Here is a 21,973-nt window from a genome sequence, read left to right on the forward strand (position 1 = left end):
ATCTCAACGTCCTAACTGCACTATTGAAAGCTACTACACAACTGGAACTCAGAAAAAGATTGATTGTTTTAATGTAGACGGATTTTGTGCTCACTGTAAAACTATTTTTGAAGCAATGGGTTGTTACTTTCACTTTTGTGCATGTCAGGAAGCAAGAGCAAGCATGTCAGAGGAAGAGACTCAGAAAGGATTAAAGAAACGGGAATACGATGAACTAAGACGAGACTATTTGCGAAACAAAGGATATAAAGTTGTTGAGATATGGGAATGTAACTGGTGGGAAACTGTCAAAGGTGATGAATCTGTAAAAATTCACGTGAGAAACAATTTCCCATTCAAGCTACCTCTGACTCAAGAATCTCTACTTACAAAGATAAGAGAAGATAAACTATTTGGTTACGTTCAGTGTGATCTCGAAGTTCCAGATGGGTTGAAATACAAATTCTCGAACTTTCCACCAATCTTTAAAAACTATAATGTTAGTCGAGCAGATATTGGTGATTATATGAGGGATTATGCAATTGATAACGATTTACTCAAGCAACCGCAACGCATGTTAATTTCAAGCTTCAAGTTGGAGAATGGAACAGTCATAACACCATTACTCAATTTTTACCTTAGTCTTGGGCTAAAATGCACCAAAATTTATCGCTTCGTTCAGTACACACCCAAAAAATGCTTCAACAATTTTGTCCAATCGGTTGTTGATGCTAGAAGAGTTGGAGATGAAAATCCTGAATCAAGCGTTGTAGCAGAAGCAATGAAATTGTTAGGGAATAGTTCCTATGGTTACCAAATCATGGACAGAAGCAGACATACAGAGACAAAATACTTGAACGATGAAAAGACACACAAAGCTATCAACGGGAAATTGTTTAAGAGACTTAACAGTGTGTCAAAAGAACTATACGAAGTTGAACTTGTAAAATCAAAAATTGAGCACCGTGAACCGATAATAGTCGGCTTTTTTATACTTCAGTACGCAAAATTACGTATGTTGGAGCTTTATTACAATTTTTTTGATAAATTTTGCGATGTCGACACGTTCGAAGAGTTAGAAATGGACACTGACTCCTTATACTTAGCTCTAGCGCACGATAATTTGTACGATTGCATTCGTCCATCTAAAAAAGCAGATTGGGAAACTCTGAGGGAACACGATTGTGATGATTCTTTCAAAGCTGATGCTGTACAAAATTTCTTCCCTAGAACTTGTTGTGATAAACATAAAAAGTACGATAAGCGTGAACCAGGTCTGTTCAAGGAAGAATTTAGATGTACTGAAATGATTTGTCTCTGTAGCAAAACATATTGTTGCTACGATGCCAAATCGGATAAGTACAAATTCAGCAGCAGAGGACTGAACAAACGAACATTGGAAGAGACCGGAGATGGACCATTGGAAAAATATCGGCGAGTGATGGAAGAAATCATCAATTTAACATCTACAAATAGAGGATTTCGGACAATCAACCACTGCGTCGCTACCTATGAACAAACAAAGAAAGGACTCTCATATTTTTATCCTAAACGAAAAGTGTTATCTGATGGAATTCATACTGTACCCCTGAACTTGTAATTTATTGAATCAATTTTTGTATTGTGAGCGCTCTCTGTTGTGTTTAAAATTACTTATAATGTACTTGATTAATACTGTGTCTGTCTTTTTGTACCTTCATAATTCATTCTTTTAAAAAATTTCAATTTTCTCATTTTTAGTGGATATAACTGACCTTAATACATTGCGGCGGCTATACCTTATCTTAATACATTGCGGCGGCTATACCTAATCTTAATACATTGCGGCGGCTATACCTAATCTTAATACATTGCGGCGGCTATACCTAATCTTAATACATTGCGGCGGCTATACCTAATCTTATTACATTGCGGCGGCTATACCTAATCTTAATACATTGCGGCGGCTATACCTAATCTTAATACATTGCGGCGGCTATACCTAATCTTATTACATTGCGGCGGCTATACCTAATCTTAATACATTGCTGTGGTTAAACCAAAAAATGTTGAAGTTTACTGCGAGGGAAATTATCCGTTAATGCGCGCTGCCTGTACAATTCCCCGCCTGTACGTACGCGCTGACTGTACAATTCCCTGCGCGCTGCATGTATAATTCCCCGCCTGTACGTACGCGCTGACTGTGCAATTCCCTGCGCGCTGCATGTATAATTCCCTGCTAATCCCTAAATGACCTCTAAAATCACGTGACAAGTGGCTCCGAAAAATCACCCTGATCTGCTCCCACCTTACTACTCACCCCCTGGAACACCCCTAGATTTATCCCCAATCTTAATACATTGCGGAGGATATTCCTAATCTTAATACGTGGCGGCCGCTATTACTAATCTTAATACGTGGCGGCCGCTATTACTAATCTTAATACGTGGCGGCCGCTATTACTAATCTTAATACGTGGCGGCCGCTATTACTAATCTTAATACGTGGCGGCCGCTATTACTAATACGTGGCGGCCGCTATTACTAATCTTAAAACATGTACGCCTATACCCTATCTTAATACATTAGTGTAGACCCTCTCTCAAAAATTACTCCTATACCCTATCTTAATACATGGGGTCTCCCCCCCCGGGGTGACTTGCTCACCCTATTACTACTTACTTTTTTCTCAAAATTTTTATCGGGCAGTCGGTCCACTACTTGGAACATTATTCAATAAGTGTCTGAAGCATGGCTTTTAGAAACTTTAAAATCTAAACTTAATGCCCTTTGCCTGACAACAACTTGATTTAAGAACAACTAGGAAACTTCACAATTCTCACTGAAAGAATACAAAAAACTATGCAGTTGTGAGGGAAAGAAAAGAGGGGGGTGGTGAAAAAATTCTTCGTAATGAACGACTTGGATTTTGTTGAAGTTAAAGGATGCGATTACAACGATCTGCAAACTCTTGCAATAAAGATTTAAAACAGATAAGCAGCATTATCTGATTAGTACTTTTATATATGTTCCATCTAGAAAACAAAGCATAGTGAATTTCCTAAGGCTAGAAATTTATTTGGATACCTTACCAACTGATCCTGAAGATAAGCATATACTATGCGGAGATTTCAACATTAGGTTTTGCTCAATAGTGCAAACTTCTCAGAACTGGTCAATTTGCCGGCCGGAATTAACCTCTCTACAGTTGAAAACATTGAACCAACACGCGAAACCTCAAGCACGAAATCCAAACTGGATGCGTTTTTTTCAAACACTTTGTCTTCTTTCCACACTAAAGATTCTGGCATATCGGACCAACATACAGTAACACTAACATTTGAACAATCTCTGAAAAAATAGTCCAACGAGCACAAAAAGTTTACGAGAAAATGGGCCAAATTAGAAAACCGTAAAAATGGCGAAGACCTCAACAATATCTTGTTGGACAAATTAAAAAAACTTACCTGCAACGGTAGTGAATGGTCCCCCGATAAGGCTTTTGAATAACTGCATGAAATTTTTATTAATACCTTAGACGTAAGCCTACCAAAACTAGATTTAGCTAGAACTAGAGTACAAAAAACACAAAAAAATAACCAAATGAAAATTGAGAAATGAAAATGAAAAAAAGTTCCTAAGAAAAATGTGTCAATGGAATCTAGATAATAATGTTCTACAAATTGATTACAAGGCTCAATGCAATTCTGTCAGAAATCTAATCAAACAAAAACTAAGACATTTTTACCAAAAAAAAAGATTGAAAAAGAAGCAACCAATGCTGAAAGAAGTTGTTTTTCAAACTCTTCATTGAAACATCGGGCAAAACACCAGCGGCTCGCCACAATAAACAAAAAGTAGAAAACATAGAAACCTTTAACTTTTTTTGCAAACATTGGAGTAAAGCTAGCAAAAACGTTTCATGCAAAGCAGAGATATGAAAATGAAACTAACACAAATACCATATTTTCAAAAAAGTTTATCGGGCATTCAGTCCACTACTTGAAACATTTTTTAATAAGTGTCTGAAGCATGGCTTTTTCCACAGTGCTTTAAAATAGCCAAAATTGTGCCTTTTTTCGAAAGCGGTGAACGTAGTCATACCACAAACTACAGACAAATCTCACCACTTCCAGGCATTGGCAAATTGTTTGAAAAATTATTAGATAAAAGAGTTTATACACATTTAGCCAAAAACAATAGATATTCAAAAAATCAATTTGTATTTCGAAGCCAATTAAGTCTTGTTGACGCCATAGCTTCCTTAACTGAAGAAGTCAGAGCAAACAATTTTAAATCTAAAAACTTAACTAGATGCACTTTTTTTGATCTGAAATTTTTTGATACAGTGAACCATTAGATACTGCTGAAAAAGTGTGAACAGAAGAGGAATTGTAATGAAAATGCTTGAATCCTATCTGAAAGACCGACTCCAATATATTAAAATAGCAAAATTGAATCTGTAAAGAAAAGCGTTAAATGTGGAGTCCCACAAGGATCAATTCCAACCAGGACTACTGGTTTTCATTATCTAACTAAACGACTTTCCACCTCTGAAATCAAAAGAGAGCCAGCTAAACTTTATGCTGACGATAGAGTTGTTTCTAAAAAAAGTAGTATTGAGACTGTTGGAAAAATCACAATGCCGCACTAGAGGCAGTTGCGAGCCGGTTTATTAAAAACAAGTGACAATTGACACAAAAACAAAAACACATGGTATTTAGAAAAGGACGCAATCTAAACCAGCACATAACGACAATTGATAGAGCAGAAACTGAACAAACCAGCTCTTTTTGGTATCTAGTGTTAAAATTTGACGACCAGTTGAAACTCAAAGATCATATTAACTATGTCAAAGAGAAAATTTTCAAATTCTTGTCCTTTTTTTTACCGATTACGCCTTATTTTTACGAAAACACAGCTAATACAAAAATTTCTGTCAAACCAATATTACAATAAAGAATTTTGATTTACGCATCTACTAATAAAAACTTTTTAAAACCGATCCCCATTTTAATTAAAAGAATATCAAAAATAGTTTTCTGGAAACATAAATACGAGTCCACAATTTGATAAGCAACGCCTCAAAGTTACATTCTCTTGAATTATTCAGATTACTAGTGAAGCTAATAAAAAGCAACCACTGAGTGAAGTTTTTTCAACCACAATAGCGGACTCGGACCTTAATGAGATCATGAAAAAAAGAAATCGTGGAGAGCATGTAAAAATTAGCAGACAAAAATTCCATAGTAATTCTTTGAAATGTAGAATTCTTGGGATGCTAAAAATGGCATTGAATTGTAAAAATTCTTTTATTGAAGATGTTGGAACAAAAAAGATTTTTGCCATACATTTTTGAGCCTTTATATGATAGCCAACCAGGACTTGCTACTCTTTCAAGCTCTTTCAAGCTCTTTAGAGCAAGGTTTTCGACTGCTACAAACACAGTTTCTACAATATTTAACCTTTACTAGAAAGGATAATTTTTCATCTTTAAGCATTTTTTTCATTATTTCAACTAATATTGCCCACCCCTCTGTAAGGCGCCTGGAAACAAACCAGATATGTTTAATGCGACCTTGTAGTAGTCGCAATTTGTAATCGATTGTATTTGAGCAATGTATGCTTTTTCTTGCATTATATTATTTTTATATTATTTTTATGTATATGTATATATAATTATATAACCTGAAAAAAACTTCTTTTGAAAACTTTAAAAGATTTTTTTTCTGTATTCCCCTTTTTATATTTCGGCCAACTTGTATACTAGTCTCATTAATGACTAGTTTCGTCAGCTTTCTGAGGAAACAACAACGGATCAATTTAGTTTTTTTAGTATCGAAGCAATGGTTTTCTGATTTTATTGCTCTGTGTTATTATTAGAAAATATTCGAAACGTCCCCTATAAGTATTCTTTGTTTTTGTTGCGTCGTCTTTTGTTTTCTATAATAACAGGTGTCTTTTGCACTCTCATGTGGCATCAAATAGATACTTTTCATCCAACTTTTTTCACCGGACAACAATGTTTGGAAATTGGTTTTATATGTCACTTTCAATATAGGTCACGTTACACGTTATTAACCTTGATATCATCTTTGAAAATTTTTTTGTCCTTTTCGTGACATTTTTTTTTCTAATTCTGCCGCAAGATTTTCTAGGTGCATATAGTTTGAACTTCAACAAAAACGCCGTTAATTTAAGGACATCTCGTTTTCTATGCAAAGGGTTTTTTTATTCATTCTTGGGGTTTTATTTCACGGCCATTCCATAAGGTCTTAAAACCTTTTCTGATTTCGTAGTTTATTTCAATTTATATTACGACCATCTGATCAGGTTGTCCAAAAAAGATGCCAAAAAGGTGCCAAACAGGTGCCAAAAAACTGCCTTATTTAGTTTTTGTCTACTTACTACAACTCAATAGTTTGACAACAAGTTTTTTGTTCATGCATTTTTTATTTGGTTTCTGGTCCATTGTTTGAAAGTGTTTTTAGCGTAAGCCAATCGGTAAAATGAATGCACGCACTTAGTTAATCTAATTTTTGAAGGCAATATTTAATTGATATTAATTAGAGGTTGACCAATAAATATTTATAAAGCAGAGTAGCTCTAAGTCTCTTTGCTTCTTCGAGGAAAAAATTACGCATATCTGAGATAATCAAGCAAAAATTGTCGTTAAAAATCTGCTAAAATTTATCTGTAACCTATATATTAATCGCATGAACGCATAAGGCGACAAGTTTTGAAGGCATCACTGAGCAGCATGTTTTAACAGTGCTATTGAAGAGCACGAATAAGTGGTTGCTTAATTGGGCTTAATGACCAAAAAAGTGTGCTTTAAGCTCATTGACGTATTAATGTTTCTTAAAGGTCATTGGTCAAAAAATTTAAAAAGCGCCTTGACCGAAAAGTGGTGCAACAAAGCATCGACCCAAAATGTTGCCAAGAGATCGTGTCATCTAACAAAAAATGCTTTGCGAAAAAGCCTGTTGTCGAAATATCTTTGTTAGAGAAAAAGACAATAATCGGTACCTCAAAAAACAGTAACAAAAGTGTCGAAAAAATCATTGGCCGATTAGTTGTTCAGAAAATGGTCTGTGACCAAAAACTGCTTAAGACAACGGTCTGTGGCCGAAAAGGTTTTGATACTGAAAAGGTAACTGATCGAAAATTTGCCAAGACAAAGAGGGTTTCTGACCGAAAAAAAAACATTGTTTTTCGTAATTCATTGTCAAAAAATTGTTGATGAAGAAAAAGGGTGTCTTGAAATATAAAGTCACTCACCGAAAACGTCAAGGATTTAAAGCTGAATGACGGAAATTTGTTCGATCAAAGTTTCACTGTTTGAAAATTTTCAAGTTTTACAGAAAAATTTAGCAAATATAATTTGTATGTAAAAGACCCAAGATGTGCCGGTGCAAAAACCAAAGGCAGGTGCCAAAAACTTATATATGACAAAACTCGGGTCTGGGAATAAATACAAGTTTTTAGCGCCCAATCGAGGAATTTTACATATTAAGGGCTGCCACGAATAAAAAAAATGCATACAAAACATGAAAGGTATAAATTTTTCCTTCCTCAGATTTTTGCGAGGAAAAACTTTGTTGGTGTCATTAACCAGCCCTTTAACTCAATTTTGTTTTTATTGACTTAAACAAAGCCGTCGCAAAGACTTGCCAACGATTCGTTTAAATCAGCACATTCATCGTTTTGGGGCACATCCATCGTGTTCTCATTAGCACATTCATCCCTTATATGAGAATCGGAAATCATTGTTTTACCGAGGATCTGTTTTCTCTTCTCTCTTGAACTGTTGTATCTCTCACCTATTTCAATTTCTTTCTCTATCTTTCTTTTTTTTCGTTGTAAGATGTTCTATTTCTGCTCTTCAACTGTTTTCTCTAACTGTGATCATTTCTTTTTTGCAGTCAATTTTTTGCTTTCTGCGCTTGATCACTATCTCGCTCTTGTTGTACTTTACGTCTCATGATTTCGACTTCTTTCTTTTTGCAGTCGCATTTTCCCTCCTTCTATTGATTTCGTTTTTTCTTGCATTCTTTTTCTCGCTCACTTTCCCTTTTGCTGCTGCTCCTTTGTCTGCAACTGCTGCTGCTGCTGCTGCTGCTGCAGCTGCTGCTCCTCTTCCTCCTCCTCCTCCTCCTCCTCCTCCTCCTCCTCCTCCTCCTCCTCCTCCTCCTCCTCCTCCTCCTCCTCCTCCTCCTCCTCCGCCTCTCTCCACCCTCTCTCTCTCTCTCTCTCTCTCTCTCTCTCTCTCTCTCTTCTCTTTCTTTTCTCGGTTGTTTACTTACTTCTTCTTTTCTTTTTATTTGTCTGCTTTTGATTAAATGTTTTGTTTCCTATCGTTTTTCTTACGGTGGGTTCCTGATGTTCTTATGGTTTCTGTTGCATTGTATTCTTTCCGGTGTTTCCTCTCTCATAAGTTTCGATTTTTCCTTCTCTTTTTTAGTTAGTTGTCCTTTATTTGGTTTTTCGCTCCATTGGATTTCTCAAAGAATCGTTTTTTTTCTGTTTTCCTTCTCTGCTTTCAACCTTCTTTTGTTCTCTGTCTTTTGGATTCTTTTTGTATTTTTAAATCGATTTGCTCTGCGACTCATTTTATATTTCTGCCGCTATCAATATCTCTGTGTCTCCCCCTCTTTATACCTCGTTTTATCTGTTTTAATTTTTTAAAGCTCTGTGAGAGCGTCTATGACTCTTAGTTCGCATTAAACCTTTCTTTGACTTGTTTGGCTCCCTTCATTTTTTGTTGGTATGTTTGCATGCACACCAGTTATCATTGAAACGATTGCATGCACACCAGTTATCACGAATAAATTTTCACTGAGAATATCAATTGTTAAAGTTTCAAGATAAGAGGACTTCAGAGAGCCTCTACGTACCTGCTAGTTTACTATAAAACGGGAACCATTTTTTTAGGTTTTCTCATCAACGTCACAGTTAATACTGCTTTCTGACAATTTTTTTTTCGACGAAAACCGATCCGGATTACAGAGGTGCTTTTTTGATACAAGTGTGAGAAATTCAATATTTAGGCGCCCGGTAAACAGATGAATACAAGGAAACCAGACGTGAAATCGAAGTAGAATTGAATTGATCCTAGAATTTTTTTATGTTCAGAAACAAAATTATCAATTTCAGGCAGCCGTATTTTTCAAGTATAATCTGCATTTAGAATTGCTTCTATTCACTGCAAATTTGCAATTCAAAGTCTGACATTTACAAGGTCAAAAAGAGAAAGGTATGCTTGAATGGCTCATTACCCATTAATATATTCATCTGCATTTATACACCCCCGTTGCTGCTTCCGTCTTTTATCATATCATTTCACTGGTATCAAAAGTTGGGCAAATTTTTTTAATTAATGTCAAAAGATCCAATTATTTTCCTAAATTTCGGGAACGAAAGATTGAGAGCTTTATAATGATAATGTGATTACAACCAGTGTTATTATCAAAAATTGTTCAAGGTTAAATAACCTAATCAGTCCCCTAATGGGACCCTAACTTGTAATCAGACGGGAATTTACTCGGATTAGCAGAAAATGATTAGTCTTCCTAACCAGTATTTCAGTCAGAAGAATATAATAATATCAGCCAGAATTGATTAATAGCAAGTTTGCTCAATGACGCATTGGCTTTTTTATAACAAATACAGGAAAAAAATGATGGGGAAATTCTGACTCGAACAATTTTGCAGAAAAAAGCGCTCATAAAAAACGTTGTTAAATATGCCGACATTTTATTCTTAGTTTGTTCGTTTTATTTTGCAAAATTTTAAGTCACCACTTAAATTAGCAAACATCTCTTATCTATGACTTTTCCCTTGTTTGTTTCCCATTGAGAGTTTTTCATCAATAGCAGATTTTTTAGGGTATTTTACACTTGAATTCTGCATATTCGGCTTTTTATAACATTTTTTCGACTTAGTTCATAGTTAGGCTAATATGAGCGGTATGTCACTATATGTAACCAATACCCTATATCTTGATCATCATTATGCTAGTTAGGCTAATACGTAAATGATAGCGAAATGGAAACTGCCCGGTGGGCGTTGTGGGCCAACTTTGATAAAAAGTGCATTAAAATAGATCACGTTGTGGTACGAGCACAGACAGTGCCATGTAAATATGAACACGAAATAGATTTTGATAGCTATCAATCAATATTAAAAAAAATGCAAAGTCTCAATCGATCTAGCGAGGCAAAAGAATATACCCATTTCTACCAACAAAGATGCCTTTCTATACCCAAGATTTTATCGCAACCTGGGCAAAATCGATCACCCTTTTTTGAAACTTTATACGAAACAAGCACTACTTGTCTCCGAATGAACAAAAAAGATTGAAGAGTATTAAAAATATTGAATAAAAAACGGTATTAAATTTTATAGAACAACTGTAAAATTCAAATATTTGTACCTAAGAAATGAAACCCTAGATTTGCTGGACAAACAGCATATGCGCATCGTAGATTAAAAAGAAGCACAATCACAAAACAAACAGACAGAACTGCTGGTAATGGAAAAGCTAATTTTACAACAACTGAAGCTTTATATATCTTTTATATCCGTTTACAAGATCGTTATCAGAACCATTTCGTTTATTGTAATCAGTTAGACAAAATAAAACGGCAATAAAAATCAAGTGAAGTGGAAACATCCAGGATATTGCATAAGATTCGTTTCCTTACAGTAGTCGCTTCTGAGTTCTCGAGCGATAGCAAATATTTTACGTCAATCTGAAGATTAAAAAAACAGACAACGAAATTGACTACTACATAAACCACAAGTATTAAGAGCCTCCGGCACAAAAAAGAAACAAAAAATTTGCAGTTATCCTTCAAGTTTTGAGAGGCGCTATCGTTTGTCCAAGAAGTGGTATCGTTGGCTGTATAGTATTCCAGCTGACATAATAGTTAAATTTAGGTTACAGAACCAGTTGAAAATTATCCAACAAAAATGACAACGTCAGACTCTTGAGACCTCCACACAATGTAGGCTTAGAAAGTAGACACCAGCTTCGCAGAAAACCTCTGCAGAGAATTAAAACGACAGCAAAAACAACAGTTGGCCAAAGTAAAACGGTTTTTACTAATGCCATTGAAAATAAGTACCATCAAAGTCAATAGGACATGCATCAAAGTCTTGGACTTTTAATCTTTTGCACTATTTAGAACAAAAAGGAACTATCTAATAATGAATAGAATCAATTCAGGACCAGGCAACAATAGTTGCAACAAATAGAGGCAAGAATCAAAAGTCCAAAATTTTGTCGACAACATTTTTTGTCAAAGGAAAATCAATTAGTATCATTTATGAGACTAAGAGACACGACAACAAAAAAAAACAATAAAAAGGGCATAAACCAAAAAAAAATTAATAATATTTTACAAACGCGTGTAAGTTAAGAAAACTGTCGAATGAAGGATAGCTTCTGAAAAGATGAGATGATAATTTGCCGAGAGATCTATCATTATTGTGCCTAAGTGACCGAACAACAAAAACAACTACAAAAACTTTCAAAATTCAAGAAAATCACTGATAAAGAAGGAACACAATTTGTATAAAATCGTTGATACCTGGAGTTTTGAATTAAAAAAATTAAAAAAATTGAAATATGCAAAGTAAAGGAGCCAAACAGACCTAGCATTAATGAAATTAAACGACAAACCGAAAAAATAAAGCCAGCGGTGTGGAAGTGGTGAAAAGTCCTAGCTATGAACATAGACCTTTGGCTTGATCAAAAACGGATCCTAAGGGAGCCACGCTTGAGCTACATAAGAGCCACATAAAGGAACCGTTCATAATGGGACTAAGTGGCAGCTCAAAAATGAACTACAAAAATGGAAAAAATCTGTAAGATTATTAATATTTTTCCAAAAACAGTCAACTGAAATCACTGAAAAAATTTAAACTTGCATCGGTAGAAGCATTCAGACCTCTCCTTGATGAGATTAAACAACACAACAAAAAGAGTGACAAAAACAGGCAAAATACAAAAAAAAACTTTTGTTTCATGAAACCCAGTAGCAACAAAGTCTTCGAAAACTATTAGTTGCTATTTGAGGGGCTTAAAAATAGCATTTTGCAACATTAAAACAAATGTAAATGCTTTATAAGCGCTTGATTTTGAAAGTATTCGTACAGAAAATGAAAAGAGAAAACAGCTGAAACAGAACTCAAATTGCCGCAACAAAAAGTCAATTTCAGAAACAGAAAATCTGTTTAGACACCAATTTCTCACTTCACTTTAAAAAGCACTTTGATAAATGTCAGACCTTGACACTGAATAACTTTGGCTCCTCTTATTACATCAGCTTGACTAAAAGCTTTACTCCATTTTGAAATTCCAATGACAAGGAAAGGTCAAAAATGTATGAACTGATCTTAAAAAAAGACAGCGCATCAACAGACTTTAAATCTTTTCAATTGAAAAAAAAACGCCGCGCACCAATAAATTCTTAAAAATTTTGAATCGTAAAAAAACGGAGCACCTATACAATCCAAAATCTTTGAGTTGTAAGAAAACGATGATTAACTTCTGTGGCGAGATATCTGTTACATGTTCTTTTAATCTGCGTCATCAACAGAAATCTGATTTTAGCTCTTTTTATCGCAAACAATTTTCTGATGTGTTCCTATATAAAAGATAGATCTAAAATATCCGAATTCAAAAAATTTATCAAATGAACAAAAAGTTACCTGTCGTTTATGATCAACAAAAAGCATGATCAGGAAGAGAAAAGAAGCCAAAAACGAAAAATACTGTTGAAGACGTTTTGAAGCTCGGTAGTTCCTCGAAAAAAAAACAATTCCGGATAAGCAGCAGTTTGAGATATTCTAAGCTTCCTTGGATTTGAAGTGATATCACTTAGATAGTATTTACTTTTTGCATGTTTCTGTGTGAAATAGCACGCGGCTGAAGCCAACTGAACAGAAAAATGAACTTTGATTAAACATAATTCTCTACAATAAGTGTTATTGGAACGGTTGAATGCGATATAATGTAATTATGTAACACATAATTTACGCCGTTTTTAGCTCAGTGTTAATAAAAATGAGAAGCTGAAATTTTCTAACTATATCTTTTTTCCTCTTGTCTTCACGCTGGCTTCACTCTATCGCTTAACAAATGTAGTTGCAATTTTCTTCAATTAATATTTTTTTTATCATATGGATTCCTGAAAACGAAGTAGGCTTGGTTAGTAGAGGGAACTAAATGAAATTAGAGTGACAACTAATTGTCTTCGCCTCTTAATTTCGCACAGAGAAACCTGCGCAAAAACTTAAAGTCCAAAATATCGATTGGTCAAATTTGACTGCATGAAAAAAAACCCGTAGACCATGTAGTCCGCCTTCCAATTCAGTGAGTTCGGAACAAAAACGAAAGACGAATATTCCTAGATATTTTAATCAACAATATTTTGAAAGAGCAAACAGAAAGCAATAAAATAGGTGGCAGATTGCCAGAAAATAGCCTCAATAGCTTCAGTTTCGTATATCCGCAGTCTCAAAAAGATATTAAAAGAAAAGCAGCAAAAAAAAGAAATTTTTATTTATTAAATATTGAGATGTGAGGTGTTGATTAGGAATCTGTTCACTATGTTGCTGCATCTATTAGCTGCCCTTATGAGCCTTCAATTACAGTGACACATACTCGTTTGACTTTTTCTCTTTGAATTAAAGTGAAGAAGCAGCAATTTAATAGAGAGAGAGGAAGTCATTTTTGAGAGTGAGGTAATCCCCGTGTGATCAAAAACTTAATCACGCGAATGAACAAAAAATTCGCTCTACTCAAAGCGAAAATGTAATGGTTTTCTCTGTAAAGGAAATTACTCTTTGAATAAAAAAGAAACTGTTGAAACGACTGATAAAACTTTAAAAAATCAAAAAATTAAAATTAACTAAAAAAATAAAAAAAGTCAACTACTTTTTTATACAATAGAAATACAAGTAAAAAAATTATGCAATTGAAAACATGAAATTACTGACAAAACAGAAAAGAAGCCATTCTACGCTCTCAAGACTTTCAAAACAACAATTTTCTAAGTGAAATTGAAAAACTGCAAAAAAAGTTTTGATTTTTTTATCACTATACATCAATTTTCCTTCAGATTCCTCTATCAAAAGAACAAAAGAATCTACTAAATAGTACAAACAGTAATCAACTGGAAGCAAAAAAAATTTGCATTAGCCGTTGTTTTACTTATCAATGAGCAAAATGGAAACAGTTCAAAGACTCGAAACATTAAAACAATTCGAAAATAAGCTGTCAAAAAATTTGTTAAAACTATAACTATAAATATATTTCCATTGAATTTCAAAAACCTATCGCAAGAAAAATTCGATTATTATTAACACGAAATTAAAAACTCTAGGGGTGCGGGTAAAGAGATTTTATAGCAATTAAATCCAAAGTAAGAACAAAAAACTTAGAAAACTTAGACAAAAACAAACAAATGTGGCAAAAAATTTAGAACTATACGCCAATTTTTTCTTCAAACGTATTATTAGGCAACACTTCGTTAGTAATTTTGTTAGGGTTAGATGTTAAGGCAGCATCGATCAAAACATATTTCTACAGACAACCATCTTACAGCCAAAAAAATTTGGCCAACTGGAAGAAAATATTGTTGAAAACTGTCATCTATATAAGCCAATCTCTCGAAAACATTTTTCAATGTCGAAAAATCATTCATTAAACGCAGCGCATTGTCAAATAAATACTCTCGCTCAGAAAAAGTTAGTTCACGTTGCAACTTTAATCAGTTTCGCTTTTAGGTCAAAACGCCGTCTGAACAAATAGTACTTCCGGTAAAAAAAAACCTCAGGAAAACCAATCTACCTCTTCGAGTCGTAAACAAACCAAAAAAAGGTAATAATAGCCTCAGCTGTCGCTTTTTGCGGCTAAAAACGGTTTTCAGCATATCTATAATGAAACAAAAATTGGTGCAGTTTCGCATTTTTGCTTATATATATCAAATTTGTGCCAATAAATTTATATGACGCTACAGTAAATGAGGTCAGCATAGCAGTCTTTTCTTTTAGACAGTCTCTACCGAAGCAGCATGAATGAACTTGATGCCACTTGTTTTTAGACAAGGATGCTTAAAGTTTATAGTGGGTTTCAATTTTGCCCGTCAGCCACCATTAAGCACAAAATTTTGATGACTATTTTGACAACACAAATGTCGTTTGTACAAACGGAAAGCAAAGGAACGCTGCCTAAAAAGAGATACATTACTGATAAATTTGCACTTAAGAAAAAATATTGAACAAGAAAAGTGTGACGCGTAAAGGGCTTATTTTCACTTATGACAGCGAGACACTTTAATAGACAGGCTTTAGTCAATCACATTACTCGAGGTTTTTCTTCTTAAAAGAAGTAGAAGAAGACGGTTCAACCTTTGGATATTAAAAACTGATAGATGTTTATAGAAAACGACAGCCAATTAATCAAATCTCAGCATTTTCTTCAGTTTTCTTGACGCGATAGGAAACACACTGAAAACTTTGGTTAAAAGGTAACGCTATTTCAAGTCTCAAGAAAAAATCTCGAAAAGTTTCAATAAAGAAGAAAAATAAAATTCAAGTGATGAAAAGGGTTTCACTTTACTTCCAATCACAGTTCTACTCACCGCTTTTTTTCAAAAAATGTATTGTAATTGTTTTCTAGTAAAGTTAAAAGAAAATAACATTTTGGTCAACCCATGTGCTTTGAGGGGGGGGGGGGACAGAACAGATCCCACCTTTTTTGTCGGGATAATAATGATAAGTAAATAGGTATTAAACATTTCAGTAAAATATTCAAATTTGTCGAACTCTGGTCCATATTGTCATATATTTCACTTATTTGGAGCACATTTAGTTTCTGTGCAATTAGTTTCCGTTTTAAAATAAGTGAAATATGACAATATGGAGAAGAATTAGACAAAAGTGAACATTTTACTGCAATGTTTAATACTTATTTAAAATTTATGATCACGGCAAAAAATGGGATCTATTCTGTTCCCCCCAGCTTAGTGGGAATATATGTTTTACAACCCCCAGGCGCACGAGCATTATTTTTACATAGTAACGTGCTATATAACAACACATAATTTGTAACGGGGATCATAAACAACACTGGGACTGCCAAAACAGAAAAGATCCAATAGATGATATTTATTTGTATCGGTTACCTCATTTTACTTGCTAAATTAATTCAATTGCACTTTGAAGTTGAAAATGGAAAACATGCTTCCGAAAGAAAATAGCGTTGCAATATTAGACTAAAGACTGCTGTTGTCGAAAGATGAACAAAGCTCAAGTTTTGGAATTTTATGGTAATGAGAAATATATTTTGATAAAATTAATCAAAATTTTTGATAAGAAAAAGTGGTCTTGGCGACTAGCTGAGCAATGTCAATGGTCTAAAAATCTCAAAAAGATGAACTTCAACTAAACTATAAAAAAATAGCGTTGAAGGTCTTTCAATGTGAAACTCGGTCGTTAAAAGTGCTGATTGCAGTTTTCTTCTCTGAATTTATCTTTTTTTCCCTACTAATGTTGGATTAATACTGTAACAAAAAATATCTTTAAGGTGGCTGAATGATACACAAAATCTAAATTTCTTTGAACAGCTCTGCCATTTACATCAAACAATTGATATATTAAGAAATCATCTGTGTACAATAAATAAGCTAGAACCAATAATTAAGATAAGGTAAAAAACTATGATAGAGTTCTTTGCATTTCTTTAACATCTCTGCGGAAAAAGGAACGGCGGATTTAATTTTTAACGCTGTTCTACACGTTTTTGATAAAATGCAGTGCGAAACACAATGCAAATGAAGTCTTAACCTCAATTTTGAGTACTCTTAATACATAGGACAAAACTTAGGGAATAATAGTTGAAGGAAAATTTTTTGAGATTTCAAACGAAGGTTTTTAATTATGACGGGTTTTTAACTCTTTGAGACCACAAGATAAGAATTGCGCTGATTGACATCTGGATCTTCGTCCCCAATTATGCGTTTTTTACGCGTAAACTATCTAAACTATATTTAGTTTTCTCAAAATTGTGCAACTGTAAATATCATTTATTAAAAAATGCGCTGTGCTAATATTACTTTATGCCGATGGGTTTTCTTCTTTGCTCTCTGTTTGATTTTAGATACGGTTTCAATAGCCATCAACTACTCAATCCAAAAGCTCAAAGTGACAAAATATCCAAATGTACTAAAAAACGGATCTTTTCCGTTTGTGCCCCCCCCCCCAGTACGTTATGCTCCCCCCAGTGACAGAGCACGTGTCATTACATAGTAAATCATTATGTAAAAAAATTGCACGTGCGTCTGGGGGTTGCAAATAATATGCACCCACTAAGCTGGGGGGGCACAAACGGAAAAGATCCAAAAAAAACTAGTCTACTGTTTGTATAATCTGAACTACAACGGGCATGATAAGATCTAAGTGAGAGACAATTTAAAGTGGAATCATGGTGATGCCTCAGCAGAACGTATGAATTGATATGACACTACCACAACCGATCATTGCATTGAGTGTAATTAAGTGTAATTTACACATGATAATTTAGAATATCCCAGAATGAACGTTAAGTGCTGATTCAGTGATTTTGCATGTCTTAGATCACAACTGTATCAGAGCTCTGATCATGTCACTTTCAAGATTTGGCACGTCTTGAAGTACATCTTGAGTCTTGACAAGTCTTGGGCAAGTCTTCAGAAGTCTTAAGAATTGAAGCAAAACATGGTCAATTCTGGTTTGGCAAGTCAAGACGTGTATTTCACTGGAGAAGTACTGTTCAAGACTTTAAACTCGTCCCGGGATGCTTTAAAGAAATAAAATCCACGTACAAATTGGTGAAAAATTTTGATCTATTCCATTTCGAACCCCCAGCTTAGTGAAACATATTTTTTACGCCCCCGGGCGCACGTCCCGGGTCAAGGTTTGGCGGTGAATATTCGTAAGAAATGTGTTTAAATGCGTGAAAAAAAATAATTTTTACCGCGGTTTTCTTACATCTTTTTGCGGTGAATGCGGTGAATTGCGTTGAATTGTTTATTTTCACCGCGCTCTCAGTATTCTTACAAAAAAGAATCCTCCCCACACGGGTTCGAACCTCTGACCTACTTCAAGCCTTCAACTCCTGTGTCTACTGCGCCAACTGTCACTTGAATCTTTCAAATTTCTTTTGAATTTAAATCAGATTGAGTAAACTTTGGAAATCATATGCGGTGAATTTTTGTAAGAAATGCGTTGAATTTTTTTAAAAAATGAGGTGAAATGTGATGAATTTTTTTTTTACCGCATTCACCGCTTTCACCGCATTTCTTACATTAATTTGCCACAAAAGTCGATGCAGTGATTTTTTGTAAGAAATGCGGTGAATTTTGCGGTGAATTTTTGTAAGAAATGCCGTGAAATGCGGTGAAATATTTTTTATCACCGTATTCACCACAATCACCGCATTTCTTACAAAAATTCACCGCATTCACCGCATTTCTTACAAAAATTTACCCAAAAACCTCGACCCGGGGTGTTACATTTTATATAGTAACGCGCTATATAACATCACATATTTTCTATTGAGGGGGGGGGGGGGGTGGGGTAAAAATACTATGGTAAACAGAATCGAGGGGGTTTTACTCACTTTGCACAATTTGTCCCCGAAAATCCAGACATCATCCGTGGGCACTGAAATCAAGGTTGCGGGCATCGTTGTCAAGGAAACAAGCAAACCCGCCACTGCAAGGTGCGCTATGAACAAATTGAGTCGCCATCTTCTGAAGTTGGGTTTTTGTCGTAATACGAAGTAAATCACGCACGAATTGCTGACTAAAGTAGCAAGAATCAGACAAGAATAGAATATGAACTTGGGGTTCGCAAACTTCAAAAGGGTCTGTGAAAGTTGAGAAGAATTGCCGCCTCCAGTTAAGTTACCACAGGTAACATTTTCAATCGGATTGAATTTATCCGAGCAGTTTTGGTAAGAACTCATAATTTCGCAACAGTTACCAGTTGTTTTTATAAGATAGAACAGCCACTCGAAGTTCCTTGCTGTGGTTGATAAATTGACAGTTTGTTGAACAAAAAAATTGATCAAAAGAGAAGATGGTTGTCCTGAATTGAAACAAATAGAGGGAAAAATTCACAGAGGGAGGGAATGTTGATATTTTGAACGAAATAATTATGAAAAATAAAACAAAAAGAGCATATACTTTGGGGGTAGAACTTACTTTTTTAAAGAAAAAGAAAACAAGATAAGAAAAAACGGTTTACAAAAATAGGAAAAATACTGTAATGAGGTCAAAAAAGAGTGAAAATCAAACGGGTTTCAACGGGAAATCGAATAAAGTGTAAACTAGTTAAATCAGAGAACTCAAGCGTGAGAGAGGAAAAATCAGAACTAAAAATTGCTGATATTATTGTGCGTAATTCCTTTTATTGGGAGTCATTCCTTAATTTGAGGGGGGGGGGGGGGACAATTAAGAGCGGTGGAAATCTTCAGCACTGGAAAGTAACTTTTTGACTGAAATTTTGACATTGAAAAAATGGAACAAATTGCTTATTTGTACTTTATCAGAGCATAATAAACCGGCAGTTTTTTGTTCCTTGTCTGTTTTATACACTTCTGCCGAGAGGGAAAATACAATTCGTCAAAAAAGATCATTTTTCCATTAGCGTGTTATTTACAGCACCAATCGCGTATTTTCCCGCGGCTTTTAATACCAAAAAATTTGAAATTGCAGTTTTCCATTAAAACGGATTCCTCGGTATAAATATATGACTTAGGAAATGGATATCTCTTTAGAACGAGAAGGGTAGAATTAATTGCAGCGGGATTTCAGCGTCGTAAAAAGATTTATTTGCAGGCGTTTAAATTTCAATTTCCTCGATTCGATTATTAACGCAGACTTTGCAGAAAACGAACGCTGCTAAAAACCCATTTTAACTCGCATTTCAACATAAAAAGGCAAGGTAAACCTAATTTCAACTAAATTTTTTTGATTTGCCTCTTAGCTAATATTGGGTTACCAAAAAACTGTTCTTATTTGTGAATAGGAGTACCAGTATATGCTTCATTTTCGGCTTGCAGCTCTGTAGGTGTGTTGCAATGCTAAACCATGTTTACAGTTTCCTGTTTGAGACTATTATTACATATTTGCAGGTAATCTCGTGGTATAACGCGCAAAGAGCTGAAATTAATATTGGGGACAATTTTACCCTGGTGTCAAAAATGAATTATTTTCCACCCAAACGCCTTCAGTTTATTACACTCGAAATTAAACTATGGAGAAATAGCATTTGATCACATTAAATTTTCGGCATGAAAAAATTGAAATGTTTGATGAGAAATCAGGATTTAAAAAAACATAGTTGGATACAGAAATAAAGAAGCGAGAAATATTTCTGCTGAAATGACATTTTGCTAAATGGATCGGCAAGGTTCGATACTGAATAGATTGGGGAAAAATCGATTTAGCATGCTTTTTGTCCTCCAATATGTTAGAACACGAAAGCAATTATATTAACGCAAGTAGGTAGATAGAAGTCAAAAGCATCAAATAAGTTTGTTCACTGCTATAGCGATTAGCAAGGCATTCGCGTGCTTCTCTAAAACAACAAATTATTTTCGCCAAAACAAAAAGCAATTTCAATCAAAAGTATTTTCCTCAATTTGTTCACGCGAAATTTGATTTTCTACTGTGAAATTTTGCCGTAAAAATGTCATTTTTAATTTACTTCCAAATTACCAGAGTTTATGGCACGCAATGTTCATAAATTATCTGCCAGAAGGAACATTTTATGTGATTTTTATGATCAAATAGGAAAAAAATGAAATCATTTATAATTAAGCTTAGAAAATGCTATAACACCTACGATTTAACATTAAAGAAATTTTTGAGTTTTGATTTATATATTTTTCAAAGTTATTCAGAAAATTTGTTCCACAGAAAATTGATATCAATGAACAAAGATGAACAAAAATTGACAAAAATGAATGAAAATGGAGAATGCGTTTCTTTATCAATAGCATATTAGAAATAGGACCTGTTTTTTCACGCAAAAATTTGACAACAAAAATTCCCGTTCAACGTGAAATATAGATCTAGAAAAATGTCTGTTGTAATTATATCAAATTTTTGGCCAATCAGTTAGTTTGTAATTATATCAAATTTTCTTTGCCAATCATTTTGGAGACTACAACAAAGACCCAAGATATCGTACAAATGGGCTTCATTAACTAAAAAATTAGCCAATTACGTTAGCTATTTTAATTGCATTGAAGGAAAAGTCAATCGACTTAGCTAAACGCAACTGAAAACGATTTGTTGAACTATCTAGATTATACTCGAAACGAGAGTGGTAGTGAAAGCATAATTGAATGGTTTTTGTTCCGTTCGCACCTTAGTAGGGGGATATATGTTGTTCATTCAATTTTGGTCGATCGATACATTCATGGTAGAGAGTTAAGAATGATATCATTAGAGAGCCCCTCAAGCGCAGAAGTTTAAAATGAAAAATGAGTATATTTTATTTTTTTCGAGTAGTTAAAAAGTTTTAAAATTTTTGAAAAATTTGAAATTTTTGAAAAATTTGAAATTTGATTAAACGTGATTATGTTCACTTTTACAATTTAGGATTTTCTGCAAAAACTTTTTTCAAATCATTTATGACGCTAAGAATTGGATCAATTAGGCGGTTGTTCAATAAACTCGCAGCAGTAAAATTGATAGTTTTGGTCTCATCATGGTTGCTTACAATAAAAATATTCGAATTGCCTTGGGCCGCTGTTCCTTTTAAAATTTTTGAAAACTTTTTAAGCTCTTGTCAAAATGAGCTAAGTCAGTTTTATATCGAAATTTTATACATTTCTTTAAAGCTTCGACTATATGTTGTCGTTAACTTTTAGTTTATGTTTGCGTTTTGCCCGGTTATTGTTGCAAGACTTTTTCTCTCTACTGAAAAATCATACTGGCATTAAATACAGGCTG

At 34.3% G+C, this 21,973-nt stretch overlaps 1 protein-coding gene across 1 annotated transcript in view; it reads right to left on the reverse strand.

Annotated features, from left to right (window-relative positions):
- LOC142350682 (neuropeptide S receptor-like) overlaps positions 1-19,436 on the reverse strand; it is a 73,158-nt gene extending 53,722 nt beyond the window's left edge. Inside the window, exon 1 of the mRNA XM_075402608.1 lies at positions 18,628-19,436. Within this exon, the coding sequence (XP_075258723.1) occupies positions 18,628-18,975 (348 nt within the window). The 5' untranslated portion in view covers positions 18,976-19,436. The remainder of the gene's footprint in view (positions 1-18,627) is intronic.
- Between the last annotated feature and the right edge of the window lie 2,537 nt (positions 19,437-21,973).

The sequence above is a fragment of the Convolutriloba macropyga genome, chromosome 12, assembly GCF_964194025.1.
Source record: "Convolutriloba macropyga chromosome 12, txConMacr16.3, whole genome shotgun sequence".
Taxonomy (NCBI): domain Eukaryota; kingdom Metazoa; phylum Xenacoelomorpha; order Acoela; family Convolutidae; genus Convolutriloba; species Convolutriloba macropyga.